We start from the raw sequence: 26982 nt of genomic DNA on the forward strand, positions 1-26982 counted from the left end.
AAGAAGATTGTGACGGTCCTCCGTACTGAGCCCTTATGGAGTTTTTAATCATACCCAGTAGTTGTTGAACTAATAAGGAGGCATCAAAGGTGGATTGTTGCTGCTGATTTTCCTACAAAACAGTCTTTCATTTTTCATTGGCTTTAACAATTAGAGTTTGACTCGTCTCAATAGTTTCTCGAGTCTATATTTGATCTTTTAAGGCGATGATTTCATAGTCTCACTCCTCAACAACTTTCATTAAGAGATTTATCTTCCTCTTCATCTCTGCCATGGCCGACTCAGCTATTACTCCAGCCATCATGACAGACACTACATCAAAATGTGATTTTTTTCTCTGATCGATTAGAAGCAGGAGCAAAGTTGTTGAACGAAGAATTTTCTCTAATGACGATCCGCCTTTAGAAAATTCCATCAACCATTCCCAGATTTTTTCCACAATGATAGGACCTTGTTCTTGCTCGTGTAGCTTTGAATGACTCCAAGTGACAGGTCTCGTATAGAAGTTGCTTGTAGCAGTTATTTTGGATGCAACTTTCTTTGGTGCCATTTGTTGATTTGTTGATTTGGATGATGAGAGGGGGATGAGAGGTAGAAATTTCTCACTAGACATGCTAATTTATTTGCATGAAGTTTTCAGAGAAACTTACTTTGTGGAATTTGAACTTTTGTATTTGTATTAATTTTAGTATAGCGTGTACAATCTCTAATACATAATCATTTGATGCTTTCAAAATAAACTTTAATCTTTAAGCTGGTTGATCTTCTTGGATGATCGTCTTTTAGACTTGTTAATCTTCTGGGACGATCAGCCTTTGTGCTTGATGGTCTTCTTGAATGATCGGTCTTTAGGCTTTATGATCTTCTTGGATGATCGACCTTTGGGCTTGATGATCTTCTTGGAGGATTGTTCGCACAGGCTTCCCGGAGAAACATATTTCATGGAGTTAAACTTGTGTTGATGTAGATTTGATGTGAATGTGGTTCGATCTCAAGTATTTGATCCTCTGATTCTCTCTCAGTTGAGTGTATATGCTTGATGTATGGAAGTAGAGCATGCGGATGTTTTTTAAGTTGGAATCTTGGAAGAATACTTGTATCTCCAAAGGACTTGAGTATTCTAGTATGGTCAGCTTCAGAAGTCAAAGAGTCTTCTGATTATAGAGAATTCCGTCTAGACTCTTTGGAGTGTAGAATTGTTGGCCCCTACAAATGAAGAGAACTCCTCTATTTATAGAGTTCTCAAGTGGGCTTTGTGGGTTTGGACTTGGTTGGTTCATGGATCTGACCCTTGGGCCCAACTAGATTTGAGCCATATTTGACATTTGGGTCAAATTAAGTCTATTTTTTTAGGTTAATTGGACTTTAGCCCAAATTATAATACCAAATTAATTTTATTTAATCCAATGGTCATGATGAAAACACGTGGTATTATCAAAGTTTACCAATTTATGTCTTCTATTTTAATTTGGGACACATGTTAACTTTTAATTCGTCACAAATTCAATTATTTGTAATTTCGTTATTAATTTGGTATTATGACGTGGCAATTGGTGATTGGTTCAAAATCTCTATACTTAAAAATATTTCTAACATTTTTCCATTTAAAACAATTACCCTATAACATAGCCTCTTTATTTAAATATTTGTGTTTTCACTTATTTAAATGCTTATTACATCATCTTTGTTGAATGTGAAATTTTGGTCGATCACGATTTGGCACGCCAATTATCATTAATTACAAATTATTGAAATTTGAGATTAATTATAAAACTTACAAGTAACCATAGTTTGGTCAAATCGGATCCTGTGATATTTGGTACAAGTTCTAATAAGCCCAAAAGAAAGCTAATTATGGAAATTGAAGGAAATGGGCACAAATAGAGTCCAATAATCCCAATGATCAACTAAGTGAGCCCACACTACCTATAGAAAGCTCTATAAATATATGTCCTTTTTTTTTTTCTTGGAAAAGATCTATAAATATAGAAATTCTGCTTCATTTTCAAGGTTATAAATTTGAGAACCTTGAAACATGTTAAGAGCATTAAAAAAACTTTTAAAATATCAGAAGACTCTTTAAAGTATTTAAAGACCAAAGAATCACAAACGTCTAAAAGATAAAATTAGAGTGTATATTAGAGGTATGCACACATAGAAATTTATACAATCAAGTTCATTCCACAGAACAAATTTTTTCCGTGAAGTCTCATGTTTCGCCTAATAAAAATCAAAATGAATAACCTATCAAATTATATAACTATCCACACATATATAGTCCAAAATGTTGTACCATATATTTAACAATTATTTAAGTCACTAAACAATTAAACTTGAATGTATATACACACATAGTGATCAACAAAACGGTGCGATGATGAAGATTAGGACAAAGGCAAGATGAGTCGAGTAATCCCCATTTAGTTTATATGGATCTGTTTCTCCCACTCCCTCCCCGTTTTCTATGAAAAGAGATGGGCATATCTAACTATCAAGTATCAAGTATCAACGGAAGAACACTCAAAATATTTTTGCAAGAATTTCTCTATTGTTAAACCATGTATTTAAGGTTTAGGGAAATTATCTTTTTAATCTTCGAGTTTGGAAGAATAGGTGCATCTCGTCCTTAGGTTTCCAAATGTACTTTTTTAGCCCTAAATTATTAAGAATAGATGCATCTGGTCCTTAAGTTTTTAAAATGTATCATTTAAATACCTAAATTAATTTAAAAAAGGTTTGAGAGGTCCTTAAATCATTTTTATTATTGTTTTAAATAATTATGTGACGTTTTAAATTAGTAGAATACTTTAATTTTAAATTATCTCTTCTATCTAAAATTATTTTTCAAAAATATTTTTCTAATTTTAAATAGCATTTATTTATTTAAAATAATTTTAAAAAAAAAATACTTCAAGAACCTCTTCAATATATTCTTAAAAACTCAGAAACTAAAAAAATTATATTTTCAAAACTCATAGACCAAATCTACCTGTTTTTAAGAAATTGAGGACTAAGAAATACATTTTTTAAACTTAAAAGACCAACGTACACATTTTTCAAATTTTGGAAACTAAAACGGTAATTTTTCCATGGTCCTCAACTTTTAATTTAATAATATCCAAAATCGGGCCTTTTCTTTTAGTTTTGTCCCTACTAAAATCTATGGTTATCTAGATCACTATTGTAGAGTTTGTTTTGACTTAAAAGGATTTTGAAGAGCCACAACATTTTAGTAACTAATAACTAATCCTTTTCTAGATTATTTTAGACCATGCCTTTTGGTCTCATTTGGAGTTTCTATTTGAGGTTCAAATTCCCATCCCATCTTATTGTTTAAATTGGTAATACTCTCAAAAAAAAGAGAAGAATAATGGGAGCTAATTTATGCTAACCTCCTAAATTATTTTTTAATCTGATAAAGCTTTTAGTTTGACATTTGGCAAAATGAGAGGTATACACCACAATATTTTTTAACAAAATGCTCTTTCATTCCATTGATACTTTGATAGTATTTAAAATTTTAAAAATATTACAAGAAAATTTAAACTAGGAAAAGGAAATAGAACAAATATAATAATCTGCTTTAGAGAACATAAAGCAGCAGAGAAAAGATAACACGAAAATCATTCATCAAGTAACAACAATCTCCCAGATATTGAATTGTAAGGAATCAAGACCACCAACCGGATCAGATCTCTTTTAAGATTGAGGCTTCTCCCACTTGAGTGGCTTAACAATCTCCCAGGTGAAGTCTGGGTCGTCCCTTCCGAAGTGTCCATAAGCAGCTGTCTTCAAGAATCTGCCATTGCCACCTCTCTTGAGATCAAGGTTAATGGTGATCATTCCAGGCCTGAAGTCGAAGTTCTCCTTCACGATTTGCAGGATTTCCTTGTCGGGGATCTTCCCGGTTTTGTATGTATCCACGAAAACCGATAGTGGCTCTGGCACACCGATGGCATAAGAGACTTGGACAATGCACCTGCGTGCAAGCCCGCTGGCAACAATGCTCTTAGCAGCCTGCCTGACAATGTAGGCACCACTCCTGTCGACCTTAGTGGGATCCTTTCCGGAGAAAGCACCACCACCGTGAGCTCCCCAACCGCCGTAGGTGTCGATGATGATCTTGCGTCCGGTAAGACCTGCATCACCATGGGGGCCACCAATGACGAAACGGCCCGAAGGGTTAAGGTGGAAGATGGTCTTCTCATCGAGGTACTTCTCGGGGATGACGGGCTTGATGACATGCTCTTTGAGGTCTGCGGCAATCTCATCATTGGTGACGGTCTCATCATGTTGGGTTGAGATAAGGACTGTGTGTACGCGGACGGGTACCATGGCGCCATTGTCATTGAAGTACTCAACGGTGACTTGGGTCTTGCCATCAGGTCTCAACCAGGGGCAGGTGCCATTCTTTCTAACTTCAGTGAGGCGAGCACCCAATTTGGTGGCGAGGACATGGCTAAGAGGCATCAATTCAGGGGTCTCATCAGTGGCATAGCCAAACATATGGCCTTGGTCACCAGCGCCAATCTCCTCAGGGCGCTTTGTGAAGTGGCCGTGAACACCCTGAGCAATATCTGGGCTCTGCTGCTCAATGTTAACCAGGACCTTGCAATTGTCAGCATCAAGACCGACATCATCGGAGACGAATCCAATGTTTCGGCATGTGTCACGGACAATCTTTTCATAGTCTACATTGGCCTTGGTGGTGATCTCTCCAAAGACCATGACCATGTTGGTCTTGCTGCAGGTCTCACATGCGACCTTGCTGTCAGGGTCCTGAGCTAGGCAGGCGTCGAGCACCGCATCGGAGATCTGGTCACAGAGCTTGTCGGGGTGACCTTCATTTACGGATTCAGAGGTAAATAGAAAGGTCTCCATCTCTGAAACATAACAAACACCATATTAGTTCGTGTACAAAAACATTCAGTTCATTCGTTAAGTTTAAGTCACATCAGATAGATAGCTACTGCTTATGTATTGCTTAAGCTTGGAAATATCATCAGTTACCACATAGCTCACTTGAATTCAAGATAGGATTATAGAAATCTGGGTAAACAAGCACAGATTCAGAAGATTCAAAGAAAATTATAGGAAGTTCTAATGAATAGAAATAAATCGACAAATCTGAACAGGCAAACAGGGTTCAAAAGTAGGGAATAAACACAACTAAAATTGGAAAATACAAGATCTGCCCTAAGGAATCCTTCACTCATGTAGAAGGCGACTGGATCTACAATTCGACCACAGAGATATTCCGCTACGGGATCGAATGACCAACAAAAAACTTTGATATAACCAGAGATCTAGGGAATCATGAAACCGTAACACGAAAAGCGCGGAAAACCAGTGCGCCGACATCATTTAATGTACTTACAAATCGGATCGAGCCATTCAACAATGACAAATAAAAGCTGACAACCGAAATAGAGCTACCAGAAAACGATAGAAAACCCCAGCGCCCGAGATCTAGAATCTCTGAGAGCCCAAAACAGAATCGAAGTTTCACTCATGAGTTCCCAAAGAAAAATTCAAAAGAACTGTCAGATCTGGAAGAATTCACATCTCAGAAGAAGAGAAACAGACTTCAAGCACTAAACAATGGATTCACACATCAAAACAAACAAATTCCTTCATTAACCATCAAAGAAGGGGGGAAATGAAGAACCACAAGCATGCTCAAAGCTTCATGAAAAGAAAAATGGCAATGAATGAGTGGTGGAGCAGAGCTCGCAAACCTGATGAAATCGGCAGCGTAGATCTGGAAGAGAGAAAGAATTTGAGCTAATACGCCAACCGAACCAGAGCTCTATTAGAAGGCGAAGCTCAACGGTACAAGGAGTAGAAGAAGAACAAAGCCGGTATTTATAGGGCCCAGCCACCCTCCCGGCTACCGGAATAACCGGTCGGGATGCCCTAGAGAGCCAATAGGGAGACCGTAGGGACTAGCGATGGAATTTCGAAAGATTCTTCCGAACCGTTGGACGTGGAAGATCGTGACCGTTGAAATAGAGTTGGTGAAGGGAACATCTTCGGGTGATCCAACGGACAATATTTGATATTAGCATTTCGATGACGTGCCGAGTTATTGCCATTTCTATCCGGTTTCAGCTTCACGCGCTTCTCCGACCAAGGAGAGTCAACGACTTTATTTTAATTCTCTTTTTACTAATGGTAATTTTTTTTAAAAGCAATTTTAATATCAACAAAAATACATATATTAGAATCCGACGTGGAAGGACACGTCATCAACGTGCTGCATGCTGTCCCGCCAGTTTGAAAGCAAAAATATCCCTTTTATGTCAAATTTCTCCGCAATTTTTAAGTGAAAAATATTTTTAATGTCGCTTTTAAGAATATGTTATGGGTGACCTGATGCACTTGAAGTTACAATTTATATTATCAAGAAAATTTACTTAATTGTTTAGAAAGATATGTTGTTAATGAAAATGAATGTTAAATTATTAATTTGGTTTCAATTATTTAGGTTTAATTTTAATTTGGTTACTACCGAATTTTAATTTTACATAATAATTTGGTCACCTACGCAAATGATTTCAATTGTAAAAAGTAATGATCATATCAAATACGTAAAATATTTTCTGTTTTCATGACAATAAGTTAATGTATTTGTACTTATTTTAGTTTATCATATTAGGGTTTATGGCAAGACAAAAAAAAAAATAAATTGATAAATTTGGTAAAAAATGTAAACTAAAAAATCGAATTGAATGGTTGGCACAAATATCTAATTTGCGATCCTCATTCGCTCCTGATAAGGACAACAAAATATAAATCCTCATAACTTTGCTTTTAGAACCACCCAAAAGTCCTCATACCAATGGAGTAATTGTCCACACTTATATATCTATTCATTTCCTTCTCTAATCAATGTGGAGCTTTGTTTGCATTTTTAGTCAATCCTCCCCGTGAACAAAGTACTACTTTAAGCCTCCCCTCTCAAACAAATCCATTCACTCCAAATCATGAGTGCTTGCTTTAAATTTCGGGGCACTCTAGTTTATCACGAGTCACTTGCTCTTCATCTTGAGGCACATCCCCATTCTTCTCTAGTCAACTTACTCTTTACCCTGAGGCACATCCTGTTCAGATCAAGTCAACATCCAAACCGTGCACGAGCATGAGCACAAATCTCATGTGCTCTTATTAAGGTAAGGAAAATAACATGGCTACCCAGATAAGGTGTGAACAATGCTCACTAAATTTCTTTTGTTGGGAATATGAGGATTTCACCCATACATTTAGGTTTAGACAATTGATTTGGTACCAAATGATAAGGACAACCATACCTCCACCTATCTCTACAATGATATGATATATTTATCACTTTGGGCATAAGCCCTCGTAACTTTGCATCTAGAACCACCCAAAAGGCCTCACACCAATGAAAATAATTGTCCATGCTTATATACTCATGATCACTTCCTTCCATAACCAACATAGGACTTTGTTTTCACTTCTGAAAGCCCTTCTAGCCCTCTCCTCTAGTTCGGATACACTGTTGAAGTTGTAGTTGACCTATTCACACTGACGTGGTGCCAAGCCGAGTATACTCTGATGCTTAAATTAGTACATAAAGTATTTAGCTCAATTAAGCAAATTGCTTACCCTTAAAGTAGGGTTATTTATAAGGCTCATCTTCTGACTCTCGCTTTGGATATGTGCGATATTGGCAGTGTCAAAGTATATGCGGCCCTCGAGGTTGTGAAGTGTATGTAGTAAGCTCAATTAGTCGACCCAAGATCCACAGGTTTGACGGTCCCTTTTTGGATGTTCAGACCCCATACATCTTCGGACTTGGACCCACTCGTGGACTTGAAACTTACATAATCATTTAAAATTATAGGAATCGAATTAAAATTGAAGGGTATATTGTACAAATCAGTTTGCTAAATTAAAATGGTTGAAACATTGATATCAAATTGAATCTTAGCTTGCGGAATGAACAGTTACACAAGTTAATTTTGTAATTATTAAAGGAAAATAAATATGAGATAATATCGTTAATAAAAATATGATGAATCTGGATGGGATTTGCGCAATATACAAAACAGGGTGTTTTGTGGTCGATGATGATTGGCCAATATTTTTTTTTAAAGTTCTTTTATTTCGCGTCTAATTTAAATCTGAAAAAAGAAAAAAAGAAAAAAGATTTTTTACTATAATTTACTTGGCTTGAAATGGAAGGATAATAAATTAAGATTTTGCTTGGAAACACGCGGCATGAATGCGACTGTACAGCTGCCTTTTGCACTCATTTTAAGGCAAAATGTTACAACAATGCATCATTTTAATTTTTTTTTCTTAATATTATGGTAAATTTTAGATTTTTAAATTTCTTCATTGTTCGATGCATGTTTTGTTGAATTTTATCTCAACTATGAAATAAAACTCACAAGTGTTAGAAGATAAAGAAAGACGTTAAAGCTTGCTTGTTTTATAAACTATTTTGAGAAGTGTTTGTTCTGTTTTTTTTTTAATAGTTACTTTGATATTTATATATTTTTTAATTTAAAAAACCTTTACCTCTAATAATCCTTTTGTTTTTTATTTTTTTTTAAAAAAATTAAATATATTTATTTCTCATTTCTTATAATGATTTGCATCTTTTTTAAGTACAATGGTTGAATTTTTAGTTAAATTGGAAAAAAAAATTAAAAGTTATTTTTTTTTTTAATTTTTAAATTTTGGCTTGATTTTTTAAACTATTAATAAAAAGTAATTAACAAATGAAGAAATTTAGAGATGAAAATAATGTCTATAAGTTTAATTTTTAAAAACGAAATAGTTATTAAATAGGGCCTTAATAAACTGCAAAATTTTAATTTTGTGATGATTAGTCTCTAAAGTTTAAAATTGTTCTATAAGTCTCTTACATAATCGACAATTTTTTTAAAAAAAATAATTGATATATTAGAAATAAAACTTTTTTTAGGCTCCGTTGGTAACCATTTGGCTTTTGGTTTTTTATTTTTGAAAATTAAGCATATAAACACTATTTTCATCTTCAAATTTCTTCCTTTGTTATCTATTTTTTACTAATGGTTTAAATTTAAAAATTTTTAAAAGCAACTTTTAAAAACTTATTTTTGTTTTTAAAATTTGACTAAGAATTCAACCCTTGTACCTAGAAAATATGCAAATCATTATATTAAATGTTGAGGAAATAAGCTTAATTTTAAAAAAACAAAAGTTTACCAAAATGAGCCTTAATTTTGTATCTAATAGGTTCATGAATCTCAAAAAATTCTGAATATACTTTGAATTTATTACATATAAAAATTAAAAATTTAGAGACATGTCATAAGTTTATGAATCTATTAATTTCTTTATTAGCAAAATTTAAAAATAAAAAAGAAAAAATATATTTATTGTGAATTTAAGGAACACAACGGTATACAACGAGAACACCAATATGGAGAAAATATAATATAATAATAATACATAATAAAATAAATAAATATAACATGGTATATAAATATATAAAATAAATAAATAACAAAAAATAAATAAAATAATAAAGAATGGATTTCTCCACTTTCTCCAATCTTTTTGGATTGATCACCAGTACGTGTGTCTTTCAAAACCCACTAAATACCACTATTTATAGGTAATTTGGCAAGTAGGAAGTGGATTACATAGACATTAATAGTGTGTAATCTTGAGACACATAGACAAACACATGGGGTAAAGGATAAATGACACATGGCCAATAGACACTAATAATGGACATCTATATTACACCTAATTTAACATATTTATAATACTTCACCTTAGATGATCATTATATATGAAATATGTCTCGTTAAAATCTTATTAGGAAAAACCCCACTAAGAAAAAACCCTAGTAAAGAAAAAAAAGTACATATTTCATATAATTTGATACTCTTAAAAAGTATATTTACTCCCCCTCATGGAAACATCACTTGAGATCTCTGAGTCGCCACATTCCAATATTGTGCACTAGTTTTTCAAAGGTTGTGGTAGGCAATGCATTTATAAATAAGTCTGGCAGGTTATCTTTCGAACAAATTTGTTATACAGTGATGTCACCATTTTTTTTAAGATTGTGAGTGTAGAAAAGCTTCGGTGAAATATGTTTTGTTCTATCTTCTTTAATGTATCCTCCTTTTGTTCAGGTTTGTGTTGTCTTCGTATAATATCGTTGGAAGATTTTTACTAGAAGACAAACCATATGTTCCATGAATGTGTTGAGTCGTTGATCTTAGCCATACGCATTCTCGACTAGTCTCGTGAATTGCAAGAATTTCAGCATTATTTGAGGAAGTGACTGTAATGGTATGTTTCACCGATTGTCATGATATAGTAGTTCCTCCACATGTGAATAGATAACCTGTTTGAGATCTAGTTTTGTGTGGATCAGATAAATATCTAAAATATGCATAACCAACCAGATCAAATTTTAATTAATTTGAATAAAACAAACCAATGTCGATCGTTCATCGGAGATAACGAAGTATATACTTAATTTTGTTCCAATGTCTTTTTGTTGGATAATAACTATATCTTTCTAATAAATTTACTGAAAATGCAATATCTAGTCTTTTATTATTAGCAAGCTACATAAGTGCACCAATTGCACTAAGATATGATATTTTAGGACCAAGAAGTTCTTCATTATCATCTCGAAGTCGAAATATATCTTTCTTCACATAGTGAATGAACTTCCATTGGAATGTTCAATGGATGTGCTTTGTCCATATTTTTTTTTTCAAAACTTTTCTTGTATAAGTTGACCAATAAACAAATATCTCATCTGCTAAATGCTCAATTTGCAAGCCAAGACAAAATTTTGTTTTTCCGAGATTTTTCATCTCAAATTCCTTCTTAAGATATTCTATTTCCTTTGAAAGCTCTTTAGAAATCTCAATTATATTTAAGTCATCAACATATACAGTTATAATAGCAAATCCTGACTATGATTTCTTTATAAAAACACATGAATATATTGGATTGTTTTGATATCATTTTTCAACAAATATCCACTCCTGTGATTGTACCACATGTGTCCCGATTGTTTCAATCCATATAGCAATCTTGTAACTTTATTGAATACAATTTTCGGGAATTTGATTTATATGTTTCAGGTACCTTAAATTCTTTTGGGATTCTCATATAAATATCATTATCAAGAGATCCATATAAATATGTTGACTTCATCAATAAGATGCATATCCAGACTTTTATATACATTCAGATCAATTAAATATCTTAATGTAATTGCATCCACTAGCAGAGAATACGTCTCCTCATAATCAATATCAGATCTTTATGAAAAGTTTTGTGCAACTAGTCTTACTTTATATCTTATGGCCTCATTATTTTCATTTATTTTCCTCACAAATACCCATTTGTATCCCACAGGTTTTATACCTTCTGGTGTTCGCACTACTGGTCCAAAAACCTGACATTTTGAGAGTGAGTTTAATTCTGCCTCGATTGTTTCTTTCCATTGAAGCCGATCTTTTCTATGATCGACATTCTTCAACAAATTTTGGTTAGAATCATCATTTTCATATATAATATCAAGAGCAAAATTATATGCAAAAAATAACTACATGAGTTTGGTTCCATCTTTTTCCTGTCATGACATAGTTTATTGAATCTCAGTATTATCTTTATGTATTTCATCTTCCTCATTAGTCATATCATAAATTTCCTCATGGGTATTTACATCATCACCCAAGTCTCTTGACTATTAATTATTTTTCTTTTTCGAGGATTTTTATCCCACTGGTTTATCACGCTTCTGGTGTGTTTCAGACTCATTAGTGACAACTTGCTGTATTGGAATATCAATTTTCGATGAAACATGTACAACTAGTATATGTGACTTAGTTACTTTCTTTGTATTTGTAAATGCATCTGGTAACCGATTTGCTGTATTTTGCAAATGAATTATCTTTTGAACTTCAAGTTCACATTGATTTGTACGGATATCTAAATGAGACAATAACAATGCATTCCATATAAATTCTTTTTTCAACTTCTTAATTCCTCCCTTTAATGTTGGAAAATTTGTCCCATTAAAAAAACAATTAGCAAATCATACAGTAAATACATCACTCGTCATGGGTTCAATATATTTGATAATTGATGAGGAAACATATCCAATATATATTCCCAACCTCCTTTGAGAACTCATCTTAGTACGTTGTGGTGGACAATTGGAACATATATTGCACATCTAAAAATTTTCAGATAGAAAATATTTGGTTCATGACCATAAGCTAATTGTAATGACGAGTACTTATGATAAGATACTGGCCTAATGCGTACAAGTGACGCTGCATGCAAAATAGCATGTCCCCATACAAATTTATATGAAGCTTAGCCCTCATAAGTAATGATCTAGCAATTAACTGCAAACGTTTTATGAATGATTTTGTTAAACCATTTTGTGTATGAACATGAGCTACAGGATGTTCAACACTTATCCCAATTGACATACAATAATTATCGAAAGCTTGGGATATAAATTCACCAGCATTATCAAGACGAATGGTCTTAATTGTATAATCAGGAAATTGTGCTCTTAACTTAATTATTTGAGCAAGTAATCTTGCAAATGCAAGATATCGACTTGATAATAAGCACACGTGTGACCATCTGTTGGATGCGTCTATTAATACCATAAAATATCCAAATGGTCCATTTGGTGGATTAATAGATCCACATATATCACCATGAATTCATTCTAAAATTGCAGGTGACAGTCCCCACTCTGACTGGTGATGGTCTAATGATTAATTTTCCTAGAGAGCAAGCATCACATGATAATTCATTAGATTGAAGAATCTTCTAGCTCTTTGACGGATCTCCATTTGAATTCTCAATAATTCTTCTCATCATTATAGACCCTGGATGACCTAATCTGTCATGCCAGATTGTAAATATGTCTGGATTCATGAACTTCAGGTTCATTGTTGCATATGTTTCGATTACTCGTATATGAGTATAATATAATACAGAAGATAAAGTAGGTAACTCTTCCAGTATATGTTTTCATATGAGACAGTAGATATGATATAAAGATACTCCATATTATTCTTTCTATCAGTCTTAATATGATAACCTTTGCAACATATATCTTTAAAATTAAGTAGATTTCCCTTTGTTTGACTAGAGAACAATGCATTGTTAATTGTAAATTTTGTTCCTCTAGGCAAAATATTTGCTTTTCCAAACTCTTCAATTAGGTTTGCAGGACCTGATATTATATTGACTTTTGCTTCCAGCATTGTTAGTTTCGAAAAATGTTTTCTACTTATAAGTATTGTATGTGTAGTTGCACTGTCTGCCAGACATAGATATTCTTTATTCATTTTTTAGTCACCCAACATATGAAAATAATTCATCTTTTTGCATTAAAAGAAAATAATTACAATAAGAAAAACAACATTTGGAATATACAAAGGTTAACATCTACTAAAAGGAAGGAAAAACATGGAGATGAATAAATAAATAAATAAACATTAAGTTTAGATATTTCCAAAGTCAAAGGAAATACTTGATGTTCCATTAATTCTGTCGATTTTTCCTAATATGTCATTAACCTGGTATGCAAGATTTGCTTCCACATTTTTCTATTTTTTGTCCAAAGATGCTTGATAGAGATCAACCGAGTGTTTTGACATACGATAGGTACATGACCAATGCCTAGTCATTTCGCATCGGAAATATTTATTTTCAACACTTTTTGAACTCTTATCTTGTGGAGCTTTCATTTTGTGATCATCATTTTGTATGGTCCTTTTGAAACTTGAATGACTAGAACGACCACCAATAATAATTATTTCTTCATCTGCCTCGATCACAACCACAACCTCGACCATGATTATTATTAAAATTCACAGTATTCGCTTCAGGAAATGATGTTGTCCTGGTTGATCAAGATTCATGATTTTTCATTAATAACCCGTTATTTTGTTCGACCACGAGAAGACATGAAATTAGTTCAAAATATTGTTTAAAACCTCTCTCTCAATATTGCTACTGTAGGAGCATATTCGAGACATGAAATTTCTAATATATCAGCATCAGTAATTTTCTCTCCGTATAACAATAGTGTTGAACTGATTTTAATAATTCGAAGTTGTAATCATTTACTTATTTGAAATCTTGTAACCTCAAATGCATCAATTCATAATGAGCTTTAAGAAGATTTTTTTTTTTTTTTTTTATGATCATAACTCTCTTTCAAATTTTTCCACAAAATACGAGGATCTTTTATTGTAAGATACTCTATTTTCAATCCCTCGTGAAGATGATGACAAAGGAAAATCATAGTTTTTACTTTGTTTTGATTGGATGTCTTATTTCCTTCTTTATAGTCTCTCCAAGATTCAGAGCATCCACGTAGATTTTGGCATCAAGTACCTATGACAAATAATCACTATCGTTAATATCAAGGGCGACAAATTCTAATTTTGTGAGATTTGTCATGGTAGCATTATTATTAAATTTTGTATTTATATTAGAATTTTAATAGATATTAAATATGCAAAATGCCGTTAAATTTTTAATCATAACAAAGAGGAAAAAACTAGCATACCTTTAAGACCTACTTTTAGCGAGGAAAATGATAAGAGCTCGTGCTGATAATATGTTATGAATTCGAGAAAGCACAACGACGTACAATGAGAACACAGATATAGAGAAAATATAATATAATAATAATATATAATAAGATAAATAAATATAAGATAATATATAAATATATAAAATAAATAAATAACAAAGAATGAATTCTCCATTTTTTTCAAATCTTTTTGGATTGATCACCAATGTATATATCATTCGAAACCCACCAAATACCATAAGCAACTTGGCAAGGAGAAAGTGGATTATATGAACCATAATAACGTGTAATCTTGAGACACATGGACAACACATGGGATAATGGATAAGTAACACATGGTCAATAGATATCTACATTACATCTAATTTAACATATTTATAATAAATATCTAATAATTACACACTTTTTAAATTTGAGGAACATTTTTACCAAATACATTAGATGAAATAGATGAAAATAGATGAAAATATCGAGGGGTAAAATCCAAAATTTATCTTCAATGTAAAAGAAGACGTGGGCCAGGAGTAACTGTCCATATATGTTTTTACTATATACATGAAAGAAAAATAGAAAACTAACTTGATATTATTCTCTTTAAGCCTGAAGCAGAGAATATTATAGTTTAAAGATAAATTAAAATTTATATAGCGAACATTATTTTAAATAAATCTGTAATTGCTTTTTTTTTTTTTAATTTTATTTTGAAAAAGATTTATATTATTTTTATTTAAAAGTTCACTTAAAACGTTGCTATCATCACCAACCCCAGTTTGTAGTAAATTAAATTCCTATTTTATTTTTCAAGGTAGGTGAAGATGAAGTAATTTTTGGTCACCAACCAAGCTTGCACTACATACTTATTTTTTTCGTTTTCCCAACAAAAGGAATGTTGAAAATCATCGTAACCAAACTTTGAACCTTATGGTTTGACACGTGTCATAAGCTCAAGCTTTTCTCTTTGAATTGGCATTCATGGTTGAATTAGCTTAGATAAAGTTACCAAATTTTATTTTTCAATAAATTATTTGTGTGGTTTAGAATAATATAGACTCAATTTGAGATAGAGAGAGATGTGATGTTTCATAAAATTTGACCAAATAAGTTTGGTAAACTTAGGTGTGTGAATGCTAAGGCAAAACCCTCCTAAAAATATCGTGTGATCAATGAAGTAAAAACATTGACCTGCTAAATGATAGTATGGATTTTGTGGGTAAATTATATGTTCATTTGCAAATGTAAATTTGAATAATATAACTAAATTGGTTAAGACATATATCATTGACCAAAATGTCATATGTTCGAATTCTCTTATAATCCTACTACGTCTTGTTGACTGATATATATATATTTTTTAAATCATACACAATAATATAATACATGTTTTGTAAGTATAACAAAAGACAGACAGATTTAAACATTCTATGTTTTAGAAGATGAGTAATATTTTGATCGATTGAACTATGATGTTGTTTGGACAATATAAATTTTTTTGTTGACTAACTTTGGCTCATTAATACCAATATGCGTAAATTTTAGAAAACGAGTATATTAATTATCAATTCTAATGACATTGTTCAATTAACTCAAGGCTCAATCATAAATTGTAAATAACTGACTAATTAATTTCCATATTACCAAAACTTATTGTAATATTAGTCTTAACTATATCGTGTGACTTTAAACTCATAAATCACCCAGGATTATCCATGATTCAATAATTTTTACTTACATTAAAAATAATTAAAATCTAATTATAAGTTTAATCTCTATTAATTCTAAAATCTAGATGGGAAAACGTGATTGGCCTTAATGTGACATCAATAGTGAATTATTTAAAGGAAATAAAACTTAATCTGCAAAAGAAAAACCTGCACTGTTCTTGTGAGATAATCCTAAGGGATAGTTTGGTTTAGGGATGTTTGAGAATAAAAGATGCATGTGAATAGGATGCATGAGAATAAAATCCCTGGAAATCAAAGATGACTATGTTTGATTGTGCATGGAAAATGTTATCAGAATTTTATAAAATTATGTTGAAAAAATTTCACAAATAGAAGAAATGTCAAACTACTTATAGAAATAGCAAAAAAAAAAAAAAAAAAAAAGTACATATAGCCATTGATAAATTTCTATCAGCGTCTATTACAATGTCTATCACATAGTATTAACGATAGATTTCTATCAGTTTCTATCACTGATAGATACTAATAGACTTCTATCAACCTCTATCACATCTATCAAAGAATATTAAATTTTGCTATTTTATGTAAATAGTTTTTCTTATTTTTCTATTTTTGAAAATCCTCCAATCATGTTTATATTTATGAAATTAAGCATGGAAATCTTATATAAATTTAATAAATAAATTAATTAAACTATAAATATTAATCAATATTTAAGAATCAATAATAATTTTAATTATAAATATTTAAAAATCAGTACTTTTTATCATTAAAATTCATCCATTAATATATTTGATGAATGTCATATAAATTATAATCTATACTTGATCATTTTTTATTAATTGAAATCAACATTAGTAATTTTAATTTTACTTAGATAATAAAAGAAATTTTATTTTAATAAATAATATATTATATTAAGCTCAATTCATGTACACAATCGATCATTAAGTCAATCTCTTAAAACTCGTAAATTTCAATGAAATTCAAGTCCGATGTTTTTTTTTTTTTAAAAAAAAAGTTTGAAGTTTAAATGGATGAAATTAAAAATTTAAGATTAAAATTAATTCAATCTATTGAATTTGTAAGGTTGGCAACAGGGTGAGGTAGGGTCGGGGATGCACTCTCCATCCACGTTCTCATGAGGATTTGTAATCTTTGTCCCCACCTCATTTTCTATTTTGAGGAGTCGGGATCGAGTTATCTCCATTTGAGAATGGGTCTCATAGGAAAAAATTTCCCATTTGTCATTTGTCATTTTTAGTTAATTTTATTTAAAATCAATCCAAATTTGATATTGATATTGTAATTTTAAATATATTAGATAACAAATTACTATTATTATTGCTTTGTTTATTTAAATCAATAATAAAAAACAATTTAGCAATTTTATTATAGATTTAAAAACTTAAAATTAATTATATTTTAATGAAATTAAAAAATAAATAATAAAGAAACAGTAAAGTTACTGTTTTACATATATATTAAAAAATAAAGAAAAGTATTCGGGGAGGGGGTGGGACGGGATACCTTCCACGTCTCTGTCCATCTTCGACTTGTGTCCCTAATTTGATCCTATCTCTAGTTAAACTGTGGATTCCCTACTTCAATTAGAGTAGGTATTCGTGAGGATTCGACCTCGTAGAGATTCTTGTCAACTCTACGAGTTTAAAATTTAAATTAATAAAATTAAAAACTGCGAATTAAAATTGATACAACTTACTAAATTTAGGGTAAAAATGATTTCCCCGAATTTTATAGCATAGTTTTACCATTCATCAAATACCCTTGAGTAGGGCTTTTTTTAAAAAAAGAAAAAAAAATGGACTGGACACTTGGGTTTTCAAACCAAACTCTATTATCTATAACAAAAGGTAAAGTTGTGACGTATCCAAGTTTAACATAAATATTACAATATTATTTAAATTTAATTTAAAAGTGTATTTGATTAAGTAGAAAGGGTAAATTTTTAATATTTTAAAATTAAGCTTTAATGGTTGCCACGTGGTATATGGCTACGACAAAGCAAATTGAGGAGGATGAGATGGTTGGGGTTTGTTTGGGACCAAGATAGGTGCGGTGCGGTTCCCACCGAATAGAAAGCGTGAAAGCACAAATTACCAATTAAATCATTATTGGCTTTCAAAACATAAAAATAAATAAATTGTCATAATAATATTTTAACATTATATTTTAAATTATATTTTATTTTATTTTAGTCTTATACTTTAAAATTTTGAGAAAACGTTTGGGGCAAAGATTATTATCAAAATATAATAACCACATTTTGCTATACTAAAAACTATTTCAAAACCTTTAATTAACTACCGTCAACACTATTTCAAAACTTCATTTGCTATGGTATTTACTATTTACTATTTTACCTTCATCATTTTTTATTGTTTGCAACAGTGTTTACTATTTCTTTTTCAAACTAAAATAGTTTATGCATCAAACACATACTATTATAATCCAAACTAAAATAATCTACACTCAAACACAAACTATCATAACCTAACTATAATAATCTACAACTATAATAACTAACTCATTATCCCAAACACCTCCTAAATGTTCAATACCTTCTACTTTTTAATAAATTTTAAAATTAGTTCATAGTTAGTCAGTTTGTTGTTGGTTTTTTTTTTTTATAAAAAAAAATCTAAGTCTCAAAATTATTTCTTGGGGACTAAAAAATTATGAGAGACTTTTTAAAACCGATTCCTATGAGTTTATGGATTAAAAATGTATATTTTGAAAATCTAGAGACCGAACGTACATATTCTTCAAAACTAAAAAACCAAAAAGATAATTTTCTCCAAAATTTAACATTAAAAATTTAATTCAAGACATTGAAAATTTATAAGCTAAATTTAAGATTTATGGAAATAATTGAAAAGTATAGGAACTAAGGCCACGATTACCAATTCGTAATGAAAATTGATGTAATTATAATTGAATTCTATTGACAGATCAATCATAATGGTTCTCAATGGCAAATGTAATTAAATTACTTTTAATCGCATTTACCTAAAATTAAGAATTTTGTCAAATTAATTGTCATGGTTATGGTTATCTTTACCTTTGAAAGCCAAATCGTAAAGGTAATGACTACGATGTCAGTAAATGTATCAAAATTTATAATTTTTTTTCTCTGAAACAATAATAATGTTAGTAATCGTGACCATAATCATGACCATAACGGTAACAAGAACGATACAACGTAATTTTCGGATGCAGTTCAATTGATCATTTCACGCTTGTCATTCAAATTACATTACTTGAATTACGAATTTTCAACGAGTGTCTACCTATCAATACAAATGTAGAATGTCGGTAAACATTAACAAACGTAAGAAAAATAATCATTTTCTAAATTATCTTTTATTTATTGCGATACACTTTTGTAAACGCCGTCTAAAATATAACTTGAAAATTTTTATCAAAATTAAATTTTGGAAATGGTAGGGTTGAACAGTGACCGTCGCCAATAAGTTGTCCCGACCATCGGTGCGACGGCGACTACAGACGCGGGTCCGATTGTCCCACGAAAAATCTGTGGGGCTGCGGATGAATATGGATAAAACTTCGGGGTCGAAGTGTGAGTTTTATAAAAACGTTTTAACATTTTTTAAAATATGACGTTACCGAAGCAATCAAATAAAAAAAAAATAAAAGAAAAAGAAAACTAGGTACTTCCTAATTTTCAGCAATCCTCCCATTAAGAGTAATACTTGCGTGTATTTCAAAATATTCTTGGTGCATCACTTTCCAACTTTTACAAAATTATTGAATATTTTAAAAGTAAAATTAATTGAATAATTTGACGTAATACATAAAAATAGGTACTATTTAGAATACACCTAAATATTTTTTTTGAATGAAAATTCTATTTCTCATGGTCAAAATGCTCAGGAAGAAAAAAGGTAGAAATCAAGAATGTCAAAATACTAGGGAAGAAAAAACAGTTCAATTCCAAAAAGATTCAAATAATTTGTGCTGAATTGATAGAGAATTTCAATAAACGATAAGAAAACAACATAGATAGCGCATGAGCTTGTCATCTTGGAGTTTGATAAGCTTTATTTGGAAGGTTGCACACACAAAGTTGTCTTCTTATTTAAAAAATTCATATTATTTTTATCATTTTTTATGACAATTTTTTAAAACTTGTTTCGAATGGATAACTACTTATTTAAAATAATGTCATTATTATTATATTCCTTTTATTGATTTCATTATAAATATAACATGTGCTTGTTTTGAAGAAGATTATAGTCATATTAAATGTAAAATATCCCTAAATTTTGAAATTTGTTTAAAAATCGCCATTAAACTTTAAATTTGTTTTAAAAAAATATGTAATTCTTTTTCTCAAAATAAAATATAAAATATGATAAATAGATGGGGCAGTGTTGATATGTAAAAATTAGAAGAAAAATATTTTGATGCATCCCAATAGTATTTATCTTTGTGCATTCTACCAAATTATTCGATTATAAATTTTCATGTGGCAAATTTTTCTTATTTTTTTTGAAAATTTTTATTTATTTATTTTTGTGAGTGACAAGAGGGGATACATAGAGATACCTCATGATGCACCCAAGCTTTACCTAAATAAGAAAGTACTTTTGTGATAATAAATACAACTATATAGATGATTAAAAATGTTATTTTATTTTATTTTAGGAAAAATATTAAATTATACCCATGAACTTCAATTTAAACTTCGAACTTTCATAATTGTATCAGCTTAAACTCTCAATTATGTTTTATTTGGATATATTTATGAAAAATTTAGAGTTTAAATTGATATATTTATAAAAGTTCAGAGTTCAAATTGATACAACTCTCAAAGTTTACGTTTTAAATTCAGACAATTCTTAATTTAGAATTTTAATTGATACAATTTACAAAGTCTAAAAATATAAATTGACATTTACTCTTTATTTTATATCAAAAGATATTTTTAATATAAGTTACATAATCAATTTTCAAAAATAAGTTGACATGTTATTTTACTTGAATGATTTTGTAAATTAAATGATGTCATGTATTTGTATAGCTTTCCATTTTTACACATTTAACAAATATCACCTTGTTAAAAAAATTATTAAAAAAAAAAACTTTATAATGGTATTTTTCTAGAGACAATTTTCCAAATTTTAGTGTAAAGTCAAAACTTTTCTATTTTGTAGGGTCGTTATTAATTCTAAAATTGTGGAGTTTTATTGCCAATTTTAGCCGGACTTACAAACCATTTAATTATACTTTCAAGACAATTATATATTAAAACATAAATCTATTTTCAATAGTCTTCCAAACACACATTGAAGTTTTTTTCCTCCTCATTTTGTTCCAATTATTGGGGGTTTGTTTGTCTCATCTCATCTTCAAAAAGTATACATAAGAGAACAATAAGCACGAAAAAAAAGTCGTGAATCATAAAAAAGGGTTTAAAAGATACCTTCGAACTTTTTGGACACTGAATTGAGATAATGACTTTAGGACTCACTCAGTCTTCTTTAAGAAAGAAAAAGGTATTCTTTTTCAATACAATTTTCCCAACGAAAGATTTCAGTCAGTTAGCTCATCATAAATAGATTAACCGACAAGTGATCTCGACAGAAAATTCTCCACCGATGGAATGAGGACACAACAAATAAGAAGTTCATACGTATGTGAGCTCATATATTTGTGGAGTTCGTATGTCTGTCTTTGAGGTGCAAAGTTATTTAGTCTGAGTCCATATGTCTGTACTTGGAATGTAGAGTTGAGTTCGTATGTCTGAGTTTCTGGTGTAGTTTTTTGAACTCTAAATAATATGCATTTATGATGATTATTTTTATTTTGAAACTTTTTTATTATTCAATAATTCTACCAATCTTTGTACTGAATAAAATATGGATTGCAATTTTTTCTTTTATTTTTTAAAGTTTTTCTTTCTTTCTTTCTTTCTTTCTTTCTTTCTTTCTTTTTCTTTTTCTTTTTCTTTTTCTTTTTCTTTTTTGGTAATGAATAACGATTAACCCACTACATTTCGTGCAGGAATATTAAATAAAATTAGAAATAAAAAAGAAATGAAAACTTTTGATTCCTAATTTTTCTCCATGAATTTCATCATCATCATCTTCTTCTTCTTCCTATTGTTGTTCTCTATTTTTACTCTGTCGTGAACTTTTTTAAATTGAATTTCTCCCATTGTCTTAGCAACCAATAGAATGCTACCACATTTATTCAAAAATTCATTTTCAATTCCTCTAAATTTGGAGGATCGTCATAGAACAAATCTTCATTTTTTATTGTTTCTTGTCAGAAAATGATTTTCACCGAAGTTATGAAAGGAGTAGGTGACTACTCGTAACGGAAGGATCGTGTCCCAATTTTAATTTACTGAACATCTAACTAAACAGAGGACAAAAACTAGGATTCACAAATCTAATTAAGCATGCAATTCTCAGAAATTTAGAGAGGAAGAATGGATTATAGTACTTACCCTTGAAGACCAAAATTCTTCACGTTCCCCTCCAAATCACGAACAAATCAAACTCTTCGAATTTCTCTTCAAACTGACGAACACGGCAACACAAAACCCAAAATTTGAACACTACCACGAGGAGTCCTCGATATTCTTAAGGTTGAGAATCGATTGAGAGTTGTGTGGGCTTCAATAATTAATTTTTGGAAGGGAAAAGGATAGTTTTTCTTGAGACATTTTTGGATTGAGAGTTCTCTGTGTTCTCTTGATAGAACTTGATTAATTAATTAAATTCTTTAATTAAAATAATCAACTTCTATTAACTGGGTCACTCTACTAAGGACCGACAACTACACCATTCACACTACAGATATATTTTTGTGTCCATTGGATATAACTAATCAACAATGCATTGACCCTTCACAAATTGCTTGTAAGTATAGCTTGACCAAAATGATCATTTTGCCCCTATAGTTACATCAAATTTCTTAAATACCACTGATCTCTCTAATAAACAATTAGTTATAGTGCAACTATAACTGAACCTCTCTCGAACCAGGAGAGGGTGTAGCGTCATATTGTTCAAGTCTCGTCGAACCAGGAGAGGGTGTAGCGTCATATTGTTCAAGTCTCGGAATCAACCATTAAGGGAGTAATTTATCTACTTGCTCTAACAGTAGGGAATGAGTGAATTCCTTCTTATGTAGTTGTATTCCTAACTCCCCAATTAGACGAATCCCCAAAATGGTATGCATATTAAGTTGGCGAAACTGGCTACTCTCACCCATGCAGATCAAAGGACCGCCTTCATAGGCAATAGTTCACAATTCACTCAGGATTCAAGTTAAGTCACCTATGGTTATCCTGGTGAAATGTAAGTCTCTTCTAGTAACAGTGTTATATAGAGAGACTATTCATTTCATGGTCCGGTCTTATATAAACTCTTTGTATAGAATACCCCTACTCACATGTCTCCACTGTTGGGGTTGATATCCTAAATCTCATAGGGTCTTGCAGTTTGTAAACACCTGTATGAACAAACAATTTTGTGATATATAATATGAGATATTTTATTCACTTCAATCTATGAAATATGAGATATTTTAGTTGCATAAACCACAAACCAATAAACTAAGATCCATGGTTATCATTGTAGCTTAAGCATATATATGGAGACATATAAGTGGATCGTGTTTTAAGTGATAGCCTAAATAGTCTGTAGTATATGGATAAAGGAGGGAAACCTTATCTTGGTGACACTACGAGTGTGGCCTACTTTGTAGATGTTACAAATATTGTAAAGTGCTACAAATGGCCTGATCCTGATCATTCGGTATTAGACCTGCAAGCGGGGATTATCTATACAAAGGAGTTTGTATAAGATCGGACCACGAAATGTTTAATTTCGATATATAACTGCGTTCATGACAGAGACTTTCATTTCACTAGGATGACCATAGGTAACATGACCTTAATCCTGAGTGAGTTGTGAACTTCTATCTATGAGGATAGTCCTTTGATTTGCATGGGTGCGAGTGGCCAGATCGCCAGCTCAAACCTACCATTTTGGGGATTCGTCTGATTGGGGAGCTGGGAACTCAGCTACACAAGACAGAATTCACTCCTTCTCCGAAGTAGGGGTAAGTAGATAAATTTTTCCCTTATGGGCTGATTCCGGGACTTGAATAATGTGGCACCACACCTTTTCTTGGCTCGAGAAGAGTTTACTCATAGTGGGACTATGATGGATTGTTCATTAGAGGAATCAGTGGTACTTAACGAGTTAGACGTAATTACAAGGGTAAAACGATAAATTGATCCAGTTGTACTTACGTGCGATTTGTGAAGGGTTATCGTACTGTTGATTGGTTATATTCGATGGACACAGAAATATATATGTAGTGCGAAGAGTGCAGCTGTCGGTTTTTGGTGGAGGGCCCGACAGTTAACGGATGGTGGATATCATGGAAAGAGTTTAGTTAGCTATTCACGTACCATTGAAGCTTCAAACTACAGGTCCATAAGGTCCCCTTGAAAGCTCAATGGATTCATATTGAGAATTAGTTTTGGGGTTAGTTTAAAGTGTTCAAATTAATAAGAGGAAATTTGATTATATATGATATAATTAAATTAGTTCAATTATATATGATATAATTGATTTGATGTATTTGATACATTATATGATTGGAGAAATTAATATAAATATGATTTATATTTAATGCCATTAAGGAGAAAAAGAACTATGGTTTAAATGTTGCATATGATGTGATATTAAAACTATAGGTTATAAATATAATATGATAAATTAGCTATTATATTTATATATAACAAATTAATTATGAGATAATTGTTGTTAGTTTTTCTCCAATAACCATCTTAGTGGGTGGTTTTAGTAGTTTATGACAACTAACGGATAAAAGATGAAAAGGGTTTTCATTTTTCATTTTGCGATACACGAAGCAAGATATCAGATAACTTGAAGAGAGAGTAAACGATAAATCGAGTTTGATATACTATAGTTACTCGCTATTCAACGATCGAGTACTCAAGTCTATACGATAGACTTCTTCCTTCTCCACTTACTCGATCGTCCAGTTCCTTCATAACTCTACCCAAATCCATACAGAGCCCACACCTCCTGGATTCTCACACCGAGATACAAAATTAGCCAAATGGTAGTGTTGAGTTTCCATTAGAAGGTCGAGGATCGAGTTTTACTTTATTGTGATCGAGTATTTACTAGTTCATGCTAAGTTGCTGAATTGCTCGTGTTGTGTTCGTGTTGTTGGATGCTTTGCTATTGGATCGAGGAAATACTAGAAGAAAGAGTTCTTCAAAAGTATGTTTACTCGATCCCTTGTTTGTTCTCTAGAAGTACGTTGTAATTTTATACTCAATGCATAACTATCCTATTTGATTGTAAATGTTCCTATTTTTTCACAATGGGACTTGGATCGATCTGCTTCCGCTTATTGGTTCTCTTGATTTAGAGTTCCTTCATCCACGTGAATGAACATGATCGTATCATTTGTAGAACTTTACAACAATTATAACAACTACAAAGCAGGTCGTATTCGCAATGTCACCGAGATAAAGTACCCAACCTTATCCATCTACTACAGATCGTTTAAATTATCATTTAAACATGATCCACTTGTATGTCTCCACATACATGTTTAAGTTACAGAAGATAATATTGGATCTTAATTTATTGGTTTTTGGGTTAATGCAACAAAATTTCAAATAAAATACCTCTTATTTTTTTTTTTAGAAAATTAAATTATTTGTACAAATACAATTACAAACTATAAGATCACAAGGTTTAGGACATCAACCCCAATAGTTTGTAGTCAGAGCTCGAAGTTGGTTGCATGAAGGTGGTATTGGAGTTGGTTTCTGGAGTTTGTTGTCAGAGGTGGTTGTTGAAGCTCAAAGTTGATCGTCAAAGTTGCTCGCTTGAAGGTGGTCATCAAAGGTGATTTTTGTTAGAGTTTGTAGTAAGAGGTGGTTGTCGGAGCCTATGAAGGTGGTTGTCGAAGTTTATCATTGGAGTTTGTTGAAGGAGGTGGTTGTCATAGCCCAAAGTTAGTCATCGAAGTTGGCCATGTAAAGGTGGTTGCTGTAGTTGGGTCACCGGAGTTGTTATTGGAGGTGGTTGTTGGATAAGAATTGATCATCAGAGTTAGTTGCTAGAGTTATCATCGGAGGTGGTTTTTGGAGCCTACAGTTGGTTTTCAGAGTGTGGCAGCGATAGTCGTAGATGGGTGGAATCATTGAAATATTGGAAGAAGAGAAAGTTGTAGTGAACTGGGTGAATTGGTAAAATATACCAACTCAATTCCACCAACAATTAAAGTCGATGGGCCAAACATTGAGTTGGTATATTACACCAACTCAACTCAACTCAATTCATGTTGGTGAGCCAAACACCCCATTTTTGTCTATAAACTTTCATACAAGTAAGTCTCTCAGCTTTAGTTAGTAACAATTTAATCCTCTATTTTCAAATTTGTAATAACTTAGTCTTTAAACTTTAATAACTAATAATTCAGTCCTTAAACTTAACAACTATTTGTAACAATTTAGTCCTTATTGTGAAAAATAATGCCAACGTCCCATTAGGTAACCATTTGGTTTTTAGTTTTTTTCATCTATATTTCTTACAATGATTTGCATCTTTCTTAAGTACAATGGTTGAA

General features: G+C 31.3%; 1 protein-coding gene across 1 annotated transcript; it reads right to left on the reverse strand.

The window, feature by feature from the left end:
* Positions 1–3660: 3660 nt before the first annotated feature.
* On the reverse strand, positions 3661–5836 carry LOC120085615 (S-adenosylmethionine synthase 2). The gene is made up of 2 exons (XM_039041687.2): positions 5739–5836; positions 3661–4883 (listed from the first exon to the last, which is right to left on the reverse strand). The coding sequence occupies exon 2, from the start codon at positions 4879–4881 to the stop codon at positions 3700–3702; it is 1182 nt and encodes a 393-aa protein (XP_038897615.1). The 5' UTR covers positions 4882–4883; positions 5739–5836; the 3' UTR covers positions 3661–3699.
* Positions 5837–26982: the final 21146 nt, after the last annotated feature.

The sequence above is a fragment of the Benincasa hispida genome, chromosome 9 (genome assembly GCF_027475165.1).
Source record: "Benincasa hispida cultivar pf3 chromosome 9, pf3_genome.v1.1, whole genome shotgun sequence".
In the NCBI taxonomy this organism is placed as follows: domain Eukaryota; kingdom Viridiplantae; phylum Streptophyta; class Magnoliopsida; order Cucurbitales; family Cucurbitaceae; genus Benincasa; species Benincasa hispida.

What these genes read in the sequence shown, in the direction of transcription:
- LOC120085615 (XM_039041687.2), bottom strand. Translation starts at nt 4,881, where the DNA reads ATGGAGACCTTTCTATTTACCTCTGAATCCGTAAATGAAGGTCACCCC.